This window comes from Ornithodoros turicata, chromosome 6 (assembly GCF_037126465.1).
Source record: "Ornithodoros turicata isolate Travis chromosome 6, ASM3712646v1, whole genome shotgun sequence".
NCBI classification, from domain to species: Eukaryota; Metazoa; Arthropoda; class Arachnida; order Ixodida; family Argasidae; genus Ornithodoros; species Ornithodoros turicata.
Genome location: NC_088206.1, coordinates 54,594,316 through 54,608,194, shown reverse-complemented (window position 1 = coordinate 54,608,194; position 13,879 = coordinate 54,594,316). Strand labels below are relative to the sequence as shown.

The 13,879-nt window shown below is 45.7% G+C and overlaps 1 protein-coding gene across 1 annotated transcript in view; it reads right to left on the bottom strand.

The window, feature by feature from the left end:
* Positions 1-13,879, bottom strand: part of LOC135396741 (mitotic checkpoint serine/threonine-protein kinase BUB1 beta-like) — a 43,216-nt gene that overhangs the window by 1,224 nt on the left and 28,113 nt on the right. Inside the window, exons 13-21 of the mRNA XM_064627883.1 lie at positions 10,409-10,786; positions 7,308-7,484; positions 7,072-7,247; positions 5,289-5,410; positions 2,072-2,185; positions 1,913-2,002; positions 1,427-1,581; positions 1,186-1,366; positions 534-643 (exon numbers count right to left, since the gene is read on the bottom strand). Of these exons, the coding sequence (XP_064483953.1) occupies positions 534-643; positions 1,186-1,366; positions 1,427-1,581; positions 1,913-2,002; positions 2,072-2,185; positions 5,289-5,410; positions 7,072-7,247; positions 7,308-7,484; positions 10,409-10,786 (1,503 nt within the window). The remainder of the gene's footprint in view (positions 1-533; positions 644-1,185; positions 1,367-1,426; positions 1,582-1,912; positions 2,003-2,071; positions 2,186-5,288; positions 5,411-7,071; positions 7,248-7,307; positions 7,485-10,408; positions 10,787-13,879) is intronic.

Below are 13,879 nucleotides of genomic sequence, written 5' to 3'. Positions count from 1 at the left end.
CCGGCCACTCAATTGTTCCCAATTGTTCCTCAGCTTGACTGTCTTGCACGTACTGGCATCCTGCCCTTACTTCGAACACCAACGCCAACAGTATTTCACCGCATTCTACAGATACCATGTCCCACTCCACCCAGCCCTTCTACTGGGTGACACCCCTCTTGTGCCGTTTGATAACGTAATCAAATTTTTGACCACGTGTGGGTTTCTTAGTCAGATGTAGATGATAAGCATTGCTCCGCTTTTATCCAATATCACCGAACTCCTCATGTAAATATCTCATTGTCACACTTGTAGATAGCTTTTAACTGCCATGCTCGCTTGTTATCGTCATCCCCCCTCTCTCTCTTATCCTGGTCAATCTCATCGCTCATACCTCATACCTGTAGATAGGTTTTAACTACCACACACTCTCTCTCACATCATCTTTCCCATAATCATCTCCGACACACTCACCATGGTTTTGGCGCTCTATGGCCTTTGTGCCATTACACACATAATCAATCAATCAATCGTTCCCCTCGACATATTCTCACCTTTTTAGCCTCTGTTTGATGTCCCAAGTTCCGTCAGCCTTCTTCTGAGTCTCCATGTAAGTGCCGAATAGTAGGGTGTGGACGCATCCCAGAAACCCATACCAATCAGTCTGAAACAAATAACAAAATCTTAACAGGTGTACGAGATGTGAGTACAGTTTATCTCTCGTCATGCTCATGATAATGTAGTAAATACCAGAGCAAGTAAATAATTTCATACAGGCTTTTTGTGTCTGGAATCGTAACCAATGGAACCACACGAGCAAATACATGTGCTTCTATTTGCATCCCTAGAAGACAATTTTTTGTCGTTCCATTCCAAGTTATTGAAGGAATGAACAGCGTGTGAAATCCCCCCCCATGATTCACATTCATGTGTGTTTGAACCACGACCTACTACATTATAACGACCTGTGGTCAGTCAAGTCAAGGCTGTTTGGCATTCAGGTGACATTACTTATGGTATCAATCCATGCGGTACTGTTTATGTCGGATCTAATTACCAGCTGCAAAGTTCCAAGCTGAAAAAATCATGCAACCACAGAGAAACCCAAAGCCGCCAACCTCACTGAGCAGCATTCGTAGATATGTGCCATGAGAGACTGAAACAGATTATGTGCTCCGTGTCCTTTTAGACGCCCTATCAACAAACCTGGTATGTCCAAGGCCGCCCATCTTTCATTTCGACACACTGGAAGCCATCAGTGTCTACAACACAATTGAAAGTTGTTCCACGTTCATACTGTCTCATATCGATGCCTCGCCCGAAGTCCGTGAAGTAGATGCAGGACGTCTCCTTAGCCAAATTGCTGGTGCATCCAGAATCATCTGGGCTGAATAGGCATAACGTCATTCACCAGCATCCCCAGAAAATGCTACGAGACTGTACTTACAAGTCCAATATCAGAATGTTGTCAGGCTTCACGTCTCCATGAATGATCTCGACGCTGTGCATTTTTGCGAGCACTATCAGCATCTCGAGTGTGAAATATAGTGTGAGGCACTCCGGGACAGACTCTCCACGATGCTTGAACACGTTGACCAGGTCCTGCATCATTTATAATCCGTTTCCATATGAAGTTTCACATAGGGTGGTTTCATGTAGTATGGTTTTGCTGTGCCTAATCAAAGAGTATTGCTTCCAGTATCAATATTTGTCACACATATGGGTAACTGTGCTTAACATCGCCATACCAGCACTGGACAGCTGTTTCGGCCTTATTGGGCCATCGTGAGCAGTGCGCAGGCAGGCAACGTTTGATGTCATAGTAATTCAGGAGACCTTGCGAGTCATGTTCACAAAAGAGGAATTCCAGTCTTTCCTATCCATGCTCCGAAGGTGTGCACGAAAGGACTACTTCCCTACTCAATGTACTTACAAGCAGTGTCCCATATTGGCAGTAGGGCATGACCAGGACGCTACCATTCTTGTAGAAGGCTCCAACATAAGCAGAAGCCACTGACCTGGCCTGGAAACACAGCACAGCTGCACTTAGTGGCACACGTACCACATAGAAGACACTCGACTCTAAACTCACCACAGATGGCAACCCTGAAGCAGTTAGTCGCGCCGCTAGTTCCGCCATGATGCAGAACTCCCACAAATTATCACATGGCTTGACCACCTTCAGAACTACGTCTGCGACAGCCTCCTAATTTGAAAGGCGAAACAAACGTGCAGTCACTTTCTGCACCGAGGATGGCGCCGAAGAATTTCTTCAACATTTGTGCAAGCCAGCTCAGAAGTTGCATTTAAGTGCACTTTGCGGTGTTAGTTACTTTAAGGGGCACTAAATAGCTCCACGAATATTCTCCAATTATCATGCTCTAGGAAAGGACGTGGCTCACGATAACCAATTATGAAATCAATTTACTTCTTGCGAGTGTCTTTACAATGAAACAATGCCATTGAAAGAGCATAATCCTCGAGAGTCTCTCCTTCCTACTCGGAGAGCACCTACGTCACACTTCTCGCATGTGTAGCAAAGCTGCATTCCAGTCACTGGAGATGGGGGAGATTTCAGACTCCTAGCCAATGACTACAGCAGAATCTCTAGTCCACTACTCAGAATCCAGCAGCGCATTCACCAGTTCTCTCTACTGAACGCCCAACAGTGAGTGGAAGGAACCTTCTCTTAGTCACGCCATTACTGTTTGAAATGTGTCATTTAGCTGATCCAGTTATCCATGTACGCTGAAAGGTAACGAGGCATGTGTCTTCATAAGCACTGAAGCTGCAACCAGAAGCCCTCACAGGAACACATATTGTAGAGAGGGAAATTATTCGGCCCTATGAATTTTTCAGCAAATCAGACAAGGAACATAGCATCTAGTAGATTTGGAGAGTTAGCAGATACATCTGACTTGACTAACAAGTGATACTTCTTTGTTGTGAGATTTAAAATTCAATTTCTTTTTTCTTTATCATCGCACTCTGCTGCTGGTTTGCACAAGTTTGTTGGAATGTATGTACTATCATGAATAAAAAGCCAAACACAAAATTAACATCACTTCTGGTCTGCATTAAGCAATTTATCGATGCAAGACCACCATGCCAGAAATAGAGAGTCCAAAGTACTTTTGCAGCGAAACAAGCAGTGTGTTTTCTTCTGCAAACACAAGTTTGAACCACATGCCTCTCGACTGCCGGTCAAGAACGCTAACCAGCGCGCTACGCTGGCATTTCCTTTCCGACAACTTGCTATGGAACCCCATCAGTGGCGTAGCCAGACCTCCAAAGTAGGGGGGGCTCAATACGAACCCCCCCCCCCCCCCCCCGCTGATCCTGTGTGCGACAACACACACATACTTGTGCACACTGCAAACTGGGGATGAAAAAAAAGGAACGAAAATAGTTGATTTGGACGTTCACAATACGATTACATGTATAGGCTGTCATGACCAATGAGGTGGTGTCACGAGATTGGAAGTATTTTGAAAAGCTCATACTTTGAAAACCATTCAAGACGCCATGAACTGCAAGAACTTTCGCGATTGTCACACTGGTCCCCCCCCCTATATTATGTTCTCCTCGGATTTGCACGATTTGTGTGGGTCGGTCCGTGGCAGGTAGGGGGGGGCTCGAGCCCCCCCTAGCCCCCCCGTGGCTACGCCACTGAACCCCATTCAATGAACGAGACATGCAAACACTCTCTTTACATTGGCTGCATTAAGTAGCACCCCTCTTTTGGCGCACTCAAATCGGGAGTATGGAGTATGAGACACCCAGAGCAGCCACTAAACAGGAGGCGAAAAGCAACTTTGGAGCTCTACATTCTACATTTGGAGCTCTACATTTGGAGCTCGCTAATGCCGCTTCCTGTTGTCTGCTCATGCAGTGCATAGCCGGAGGACACGTCGGCTTAGTTTGAACCTCTAGCAATGCTGGAAGCGACGACGGCGGTTGTGAAAACTTTTCCTTATAACAGCGAATGAAATAGAAATGATGGGAATTTGTAAGAGGCACCATGGGAGCTGTTTACTGTGAAGATGACTGCATGGCATGAAGATGTCTGCATTAAAGCACTGCATTTTCCCACAAATAACCGCCAATATCCACATGGAAGTTGTCCGATAATAGAAAACATGATAACAAGTATAAAAATACTGCAGTTTCCCGAAATAAGAGCACTGAGTAATATACAGTCGCAGACTGATTTCTCGGACAGGCTCGATTATTCGAACTCGTTCGTGGAACGGCCGCGGGTCCCATAGAGTCGATGTATAAGAACGTCCAAAACTTCGGACACCATGCAGCCCCGTCGCTCGATATTTCGGACTCTGTTTGCCTAACCAGCGAATTTCTCTCTTGGAGTGATCGAAAATATTGGTATCGTTCTAAAATTCGCATCAAAAGAAATCAACCAACTACAATATTGAAGAAAAAATATAGGCAACGATTGTTCATTTTTCTTTCCTCTGAGTAGAATAGGTCTGTTGTAAAGCTTTTGCGTCTTCGTTTTTGGCCTGCGAGTCGTGCAACAGCGCTGTAAAGTGGGCTTCACCTAAAGCACACACGCGTTAGGTGAAGCTGACTTGCGGAGTTGATGACTGCGATACCTCTGTCAGTGTACAGTGACGAAATGTCGCTTCAGGAAATAGAAGCTGATGTTATCAGGCAGAGCTGGAAGTGTGTTAGGAAAGCATCGACAAACTTCTCCAGCCTATTAGTGATTAGTAAAGTTTATTTTGAAGCAAAATTCGTTTTTTCGGACTGCTCGATTATTCGGACTTTACCGCGATCCCCGCAGAGTCCGAGAAATCGGACGGCAACTGTAGTAAGTCTGCACGTCGCTTCCAAGCCCACCCTTCGAAGGCCGTCTTGCCGGCGCCCAAGATGAAGTACGTCACAAAACTCTCAGGCACCCGGGCGCTTGTCGTCTCCTTCAAAGTGCCCATTTCAAAATGGGTGCGAGGGAAGTGGCTACGAGTCCCGCATTCCCAGATGCGTGAGTGGCGCTTGCGTCGCGTTAAATGAGTGGAGTCTTAAACATTTGTGCTCCAGGGCACGTACTTAACGCAAACATTGTCTCCCACATGTTTTTCTCTCACTCACACATGCACGCAACACAGGACGAGGCAGCAGCTTCTGGTGGAACAACATGATGGAAAGTAACTGTTCTGAGGCTAGAACACAAAAACAGACCAACACAACACAATGCGCCACGGAACACAAAAGCAGGAACAGTCATGTTCCTATGTTTATGATCTATGGAAAATTCCCAAGAATGCCCAATTTGTTAGTGTGCAACCTACCTCTGGGCAAGTCTCATCATCCATGAGAATGCTGCCCTCTGGAAGCAATTTTGCGTGGTACACTTTGCCGTATGCCCCTTGGGCCACCTGCTTTGACACATAATACTGGTCACCTTGACTGCCTGTAGAGGTAAAAAAATACATGTACTATTGAAATGTACATATAATTGCGTTGTACCCGCCATTTGGATGTACTACTGGGTGGCTGCAGATAAAGTAGCCCCACAACGCCATTCGTTCGTGAATGCAGGCTACTTTATCTGCCCCCCCCCTGTACACTGCACCGTGACCTCAAACTCGCACCCCCCAATTTGAGGCACCTTGCCTACATCAGTCTTGTACGTCCAAAACTAGAATACGCCTCATCTAGTTGAAATCCTTTTCAAGATTTTCTCACCAAAAAGTTGGAAGGCATACAGAACCGTACAACCAGGTTCATTTGTTCTGATTATTCACCTCTTACTAGTGTATCTGGGCTCAAGAACCGGCTAGGACTACACAATTTGTCGACAAGACGAAATGTATCCAGACTATGTCTCCTCCACAAACTGTATTACCACCTGTCAAATCTTCCCCGTTTACTACACCCTGCATCGCATATCTCTCCCCGCTTAGATCACCTACTAAAGATTGAACGCACTCATTCCCGCTCATCATCTTCTAGATCAAATTTCCCCGTACAATATCAGAGTGGAATACCGTATTTACTCGCATAATTTGCGCACTTTTTTACCGAAAAATGAGGCGAAGGTTGGGGGTGCGCAAATTACGCGAGGCATTAGCAAGAAGACTTGAAAAATGTGCAAAACCTTAAAATATGTTATGTTTCTGTTAAAAGATGGTCCTTTAGGTGAATAATACTATACAATCTCGGTGATAGGAATCTCACAGCGTAGCGGAAAACATTCGTATCGTCCGAAATTCGTATCAAAAGAATTACACCAAAATAAAAATTTAGGCAAGAAAATAGACAGTGACTGTTTATTTTCCATAACTGTCAGTGAAAGAAGTCCGTCGTAAGGATTTTCTCTCTTCGTTTTTGGCCAATGCTGCCGAAATTTGCGAGATGATTCAAAAAGGCCCAGCACGTGCTTGCCACGTTTTTTTCTAAAGCAAGCTTCTCCTAAAGCACACGTGCGTTAGATGAAGCCAGCTTGCGGAATGCTGACGCGTATGTTGCCAGTAGTTTTCCGGATATGTTCCCTCCACGTGTTCTGGTCGTTCTTTCCTAAGCCAGTGCGATGTCACACAGCTTTGCGGTTTATTGTTGTGAGGGGATAAAAGGTCAAAACAGAGATAAGATTCCGTACAGTGTAATCCCTTTGATCTGATCTCCTCCACTAAGGGAGAATCATTGCTTGCATTACGCAACGTGATTTGTGAATTCGTGGTGAGGATCTCCCTCCCTTTTTGAAAGGAGCAGCAGCATGTGCCCCAGCGTCACGGGAGAACGACCTCTGTTGCGCACGAAAGTAGGAGTGCGCAAATTACGCGAGTAAATACGGTAACCTTCCTGCAAATGTCCACAAAGATGCGACAAAGAAGATTTCATAGCATCTGTCATACATCTATTTGTCTTGAACAAAAATTTATTGTACTGTTCAATGTGTATTGCCGCGTATTTCATTTTTAACGTGTGCACTTAATCTTGTGTAGTATGAATTGTGTATGAAAAATTAATTTTTACCCCTCCGTCATGTAATGCCTGAAGGGCGCTTGACGTAAATAAATAAATAGATAAAATTCGTGAAAGAAAGCATCCACATAAAGGACATAGCTTTACCAATCGTAATGCTGCTGCCGGGACGCAACGGTGGCACATTGTGGTCCAAGTAACTGAACCCAGGACGGTCTTCTGGGGGGACTTCCAAGTGAGCCATGAAGGCATTCTGTACATCTTTATCAAATGGGTTTAAAGGTGCGGAAGAAAGATGGATACTTTCATCAGCCCGACTGTTGCTGTAGAGGGAGACACACGTTATTATTTGACCAAGACACCACTGTGCACTGAATGTTTACCATCCTGTGGTCACATGGTTGGTTTCTTCAACTTGTTCTTCTACGGCGCTCAGCGGCACAGTCTGCTGGCGAGATGCCCAGACACTAGTTGCATGTCCGCTGATTGAAGCAGCACTGCTTCCGCTGCTCGAAGATCCCGACTTGCTGGAGGTTTCCTTGCTACATTCTAGGATAACGCTGACAGATAAAAGGACACAAATGCAGGTCACATCATGGCAGTCTCAAATATCAATTTAAGTCTGTTGCTGTTACAGTAAAACCTCCGAAATCGGACACCTCCCTAGCTCGGACAGCTCTCCATGTCGGACAAGATTTCATTGCACTGGCGGGCTCTCACTGAAAATACATGGGGACGAAATTCTCTATGTCTGGCACCTACCTATCCTGGAAGTAGAACAGGGTTTTCCCTACTAAGTCGGACAGAAGCCTGGCAAAATTATCTCAATCTCAGTACATCTTTGTATCGAAAATACCCAAAATGAGCCAATGCCCTTGACTTTCACCTTTTCTTTTTTTCCTATACTGGTGTCAGCATTTTATTGTTTTAGTTTTTGGAGTCCAAAAAGGGATACTGCCAGTCTACCATGAATTGAAGACATTTCTGGCAACACAGCTATATTCTTTTCAATTTTTTTGTTTCCCTTGTATTCTGTAACTCGGGCACCTCCCTAAGTAGGACACGTTTCGGCTGCACTGCAGGTGTCCAAGATAGGAAGGTTTCACTGTATTTGTCTTGAAGCTTTTTGTTCTTTTCCAAATCAGGGTAGGGTAAAGACATATTTTTGTTACAGTAGAACCTCTTTCTAGTGAAGTTGCGAAAAACTTCGCTTTATTCATATCTACACTATATGCAAGTTCACTATGTAGAGGTTCTATTCATCACTGGAATTTGACATCAAAACCTTCATTGCACATCATGGACATCAACAAAGTTACATCATAAGTTGCCAGTTCATAAAGCACACCATTTGGAAGAAGAGTGAATTCTGCAAATGCGTTTTTGTTAAAACTGTGAAAAAGTTTTGTTACACAATACGTATTTATCAATCAACAAGTTGAATGATGGATTTTAAAAGTTGAAATACGAGGGGTGTTCAAGTCAAACCGGGACTTTTCGCAAAAGTAAAATGAACTTACAGGCGAGAAATGAGTTTTATTTTGCAACGTAATCTCCAGCTGCACTAATGCACTTGTCCCAGCGTTTCACGAGGGCTTGGATGCAGCAGCGTAGAAATCCTTACCGGCGCGTAGCAGCCGTGATCGGACCGCACTCTTGACCTCGTCTTCGCAGCTGAAGTGGCGGCCCCCAAGGAACGCCTTCAGTGCCCCGTAGAGATGGAAACTGCTGGGGGCGAGGTCTGGACTGTAAGGGGGATGTGGCAGCAACTCCCAGCAGAGTTCCTGTAAGGTGCGTGTCGTGAGATGCGTGGTATGCGGGCGTGCATTGTCCTGTAGGAGGACGACTCCTTTGGTGATGAGGCCTGGCCGCTTTTGCTTCAGCGCCTTATGCACGTCCCTGAGAACCTGGCAGTAATATGCACTATTGATGGTGGTACCACTGGGCAGAAAATCAACATGAGCAACGCCAGCCTTGTCCCAGAAAACTGTGGCCATGACCTTACCCGCAGACGGGGTGCTTCGGAACTTCTTGGGAGCTAGCGAGCCCGGATGCTTCCACTGTTTTGATGTGTTTAGACTCAGGAGTGAAATGGTGCACCCACGTTTCATCGCACGTGATGATCCGATCAAGGAACGGCTGTCCTTCAGTGTCGAAACGGTACCTTAGCTCTTGGGAGATTTCCAGTCTTCTCTGCCAGTCAAACACGGAGAGCTGCCTCGGGGCACAACGGGCACTAACTTTCCGAAACTAGAGGTGTTCATGAGTAATAGTGCTCAACGTGCCCACAGGAAGGTCCGTCTTTCGAGCCAGTTCGAGACATGTTATCCGTCGATCCTTGAGGATCATGTGCCCCACAAGTTGGATGTTCTCAGGAACTCTGACACTGGGCTCTGAGCCACCCCGGTCGGGATCGTCCTGCACTGATGTACAGCCGTCTCGGAACCGTTTGCACCACTCAAACGCTTCACTGCGGCTAAGTGTATCGTGGCCATACTGAGCCTGAAGTCTTCTGTGAATTTCAGATGACTTTACGCCTTCATTCACGAGAAACTTCATGGCAATTCGCTGTTCGATGTGCGCGCTCACCTCGTTGTCGGCCATCTTGTCCAGCACGTGTCTTCGGTTTTGCACAAACTTTGGACCCCCAAGTGGTGGACGCGGACGCCTGTCGCGTGTGAAAATGACGAAAAAGAAGTAGCGCGAGCCATTTGTACACTCAGGAGACAGAAAGTCCTGGTTTGACTTGAACACCCCTCGTAATATGCTAATAATAATATGCCGAATAAGGTGCTTTGAAGTTTAAATCAAATGTCCACTCGACTTCAACTTCAAAACTCATCATTTGGTGTCAACTTCAGCATCGCCCCTCTGGCCATCATTCAACATCCGCTACAACATCATATCATTCTTCATGATGTGACAGTGATGGCAATGAATGAATTTTCTGTCATATGGACGCAGACTGAGCTCAATACCAGCATGGCTGTTATTGTGACATGGTTCCCCCCATGTGCAGCGATTCACTTATGTAAACACTCTAACCCAACTCACTCAATTTAAAATACCACGTCATTCAAGGGTTTGCTGGGGTCCCCTGATGTGATCATCGGTTACTAATACAAAACCCTTTAACAACTGATCTAGCCCGAAAGATATTTCCGGAGGGCTTCTATGGGGCCTTTACATGGTAGAGGAGTGTTTCCCCTGGTGTCTCTCTCACAGATGCACTACCCAAGGCACCATTTTTTTTGTTAGAAGGGAGGGGGTTGAGCACCTCCCCCCCCCACCCCCCCAGCTATACCAGTGAACCTAAATGAGAATTTGCTCCACCACATCATGTCAACAGGGGTTGATTGTATTACCAAGCTGCTATAGTTGTAATAACACTATTGTTTGGTGCAAGACTCTCTGCCATGCCCTGGAACCTCACACATTGCACAACAACTTCTGAAGGTAGCACTCTTGCACTGAACAAACGTACCTCAAATCACGTGTTGGCTGGTTCAGGGTGGTGTTAGGATGTGGCATTGTGCTAACACCCTGGTCAAGTCCTTTAATTTCTCCAGGAATACGCACAGCGTTCAATGCTGCCAGCGGCCCCACCGTGAAGTCTTCGACCTCATGCTTCTCCTCCGTCGGAAATGGCGTGGACGTTTTCTTTTTCAGGAAGGCACTGCTGGATCCAAAGTTCGTTACGTTGACGTCGTCGTGAAATGGGTGGATGCCAGCCATGTCATCATCATTCTGGACCTTTCCATCTTGTTCGTCAATTGGAGCAACAGGTATATCTTCAGATGGCTGCAGAATGCCAGACAGCCTTCGCAAGAGCTTTGGAGGAGGAACATAGCCGTATGGAGCACTGCAAAAATCCACCATGAAAATACTTTTTTTTGTTTTGCATTTTCTGTGTAAATTTCCTACATTTAAAGGGGCAGTTCGCTTTCCAAGCATCAATTCGATGATTTCTGCAGACAGTAGAATACTTCGAACATGATCAGGTTCTTTAATTAGTTTCTCTAGTTCATTGGTAATGATTCATTGTAGGTACGTATCTGAAAATAACGAGACCCACGCAAGTGAGCTGTCCTACCGAGAATGACGTACATGCAACGTCATTCTGAGAAGGACGTGAAGACAAGCCCTAGCGGAGGTACGGCTTCCATCACCAGCCCTGAATCTGCATCATGAGATGTCACGATAGCCGATCACAGCCTCCTGTAATATGCTCCTCCATCGGCCGCACTGTCGGTGCCCACAGGAAAATACTAAAGGGACAGATGGGGGTTCTTCATTGTCTATTGCACATATCCAGTACGTTTTTTCCAGTATTGCTAGGGAGCAAACTATCCCTTTAACATAGACACCCCTTTAAACTATCCCCCCCCCCACAGGCTCCAGTTCCTTTTTCAATTACTCAATGGTCAATTTCAACTCCATCATCAGGACTACATCACTCCACACGTGCCCAGATAAATATAAATATATATATATATATATATAGTTGAAATAAATGGGAGACAGAAGACGAAAGTAGGGGAAGTAACAAAAAAGGGGTTTATTAAAACTTAAAAATCATAAAAGTTAGGGAGGATGTCTACGTTACGGCGGAAGCTCCGCCTTCTTCGGGACAAAAGAGCTAAATGTGGCCACGAGGCTGATAAGGGGCTTGAGAATGACGTGGTCGGTTGGGGGAAATTCCCGCCACCTGGCGGTTGTCAATTGGGGAAATTCCAGAGCGTTTTTGTGTCAGGTCCAGGAGTGGGGTCATCGTCCTAGTGGATCAGTGGGGATTTTGATCTGGCTGAAACGAGAAAAGGCAACAGGGTCTTATCTAGGTTGTTAGACTTAAGACATAAGAAGTCTAATAACCTAGATAAGACCCTGTTGCCTTTTCTCGTTTCAGCCAGATCAAAATCCCCACTGATCCACAAGGACGATGACCCCACTCCTGGACCTGACACAAAAACGCTCTGGAATTTCCCCAATTGACAACCGCCAGGTGGCGGGAATTTCCCCCAACCGACCACGTCATTCTCAAGCCCCTTATCAGCCTCGTGGCCACATTTAGCTCTTTTGTCCCGAAGAAGGCGGAGCTTCCGCCGTAACGTAGACATCCTCCCTAACTTTTATGATTTTTAAGTTTTAATAAACCCCTTTTTTGTTACTTCCCCTACTTTCGTCTTCTGTCTCCCATTTATTTCAACTATAATTACGTAGCCGTCCGATCCAACTCCAACTTTTCAAGATATATATATATATATATATATATATATATATATATATAGTGAAAAAAAAATAGCATAGGGTCTTTGGCTGCACGTTGAACATACGTTTATAAGTCTTATAAACGTATGTTCAACGTGCAGCCAAAGGGCCTATGCTATTTTTTTTTTTCACTTAATACTTTACTGGCTTCGCACTGGGCTTTCAGAGGTGAGTTTCTCACCCTGACGGGAGGACATCATGTTCCACGTGACCTTCCGACGCCACTCGCTCAAACGTCGCCCACCTACGCATTGCTGATGAAGGCCCAATAAGGCCGAAACAGCTGTCCAATGCTGGTGTGGCGACGTTTGGGATATATATATATATATATATATTTTTTTTTTTTACATATTTGGACATATCCGAAAAGTGACGAATTTCTTCAGCGCGAGAATGGTGGCATGCTTGGTATCCGCAGAGCTGGTCATTCACAGTTCAGAGGTGAGTGCCCCACATGAGTATTATCATTTGAGTGCAGCTGAATACTGCGGGTAGGTCAAGTCATAGCAGCCTCCAGCCTCAAAGGGTTGCATCGTATTTTCGAAACTAGTCAGTTCCTCAGTCTGTAAGCTGAGTTCCAACGTTTCCACATATGTTCCTGCCATGCAGACATCATTCATAATGCCACGAAAACTGAAGCTTCAGAAGACTACACGAGAGAGTACGTTGAATCCGAGGTGTTCGTCGACTGAAAGCAATATTGTCATTTGTAAATTCTGTAGGGTGACTGTCATCCTTAGTTTCGGGATCATCCAGAATCTTTGAACACCTTGCAACGAAACGCTGCATACACCTCAAGATGACGACATGTGGTCCAGGCGAGGTTGCTTGGTTATTGTTAGCCTTTCAAACTTGAGTTACTACATCACATCAGTTACTAACGCACCTTTTTGCAACTCCTTACAGACGGCACTGTACTCCAAAGCTTGGAAGAGTGCACAACATGTGCAAAGCGGAAGAGAGGTGAAGCAGAAGACGTAACACACAAACAGGGCACTATGTAAAGTAGGGGTGCCAACCAAATGCATTGGCAGCCAGCTTCGATAGCTTGTTTGCAACACATGTGCACCTGCACGAACAGTTCCATCTACTGATGCTACATGCGAGAGGTATCTTCCCGAAGCACATGCACATGAAGTAGACTCCATCTGCAAACTCGTGAGGAATCATACAATATCCGTCACCATAGACTAAGCCCCGGGCCTCAATGGGAGGCTGCCGGTGGGAGTGATGGTTACATTTTTTGACAGAACATGCTTCCAGCGAGGGACCCCTCCCCGAGGGCTGTGTTCGCATTGTTCCGGAAAAGGGTCACGTCTCACAGGGGCATTCTGTACTGTTTGACTGCCCTTTCTTCGGAGGTCACCCCCTTTTGGTGTGTGCGGGTACACGATAGAGAGTGTGTGCGATATGCGAAAGAGGTGCACCGTATCCACCGGGCGTAAGAAACCCGCATGCGAATGTCAGTGTCCAGGCAATCCAAAAACATCGCCTGTCTTTTGGCTTATGCCAAAGGCATTTGCAAAGAGACAAAAATATATGCATGGAAACAAATTTCAGAGACGTGACCATTCTTTGAACAGCAGGGTGACACAACGGGTGCCGTTGCTCTGACCGAAATTCTGTCACACGCGTGCCTAACTAATTTCAAGCAGCTCACTTCGCACAAATTTTTGAAGTAACAATC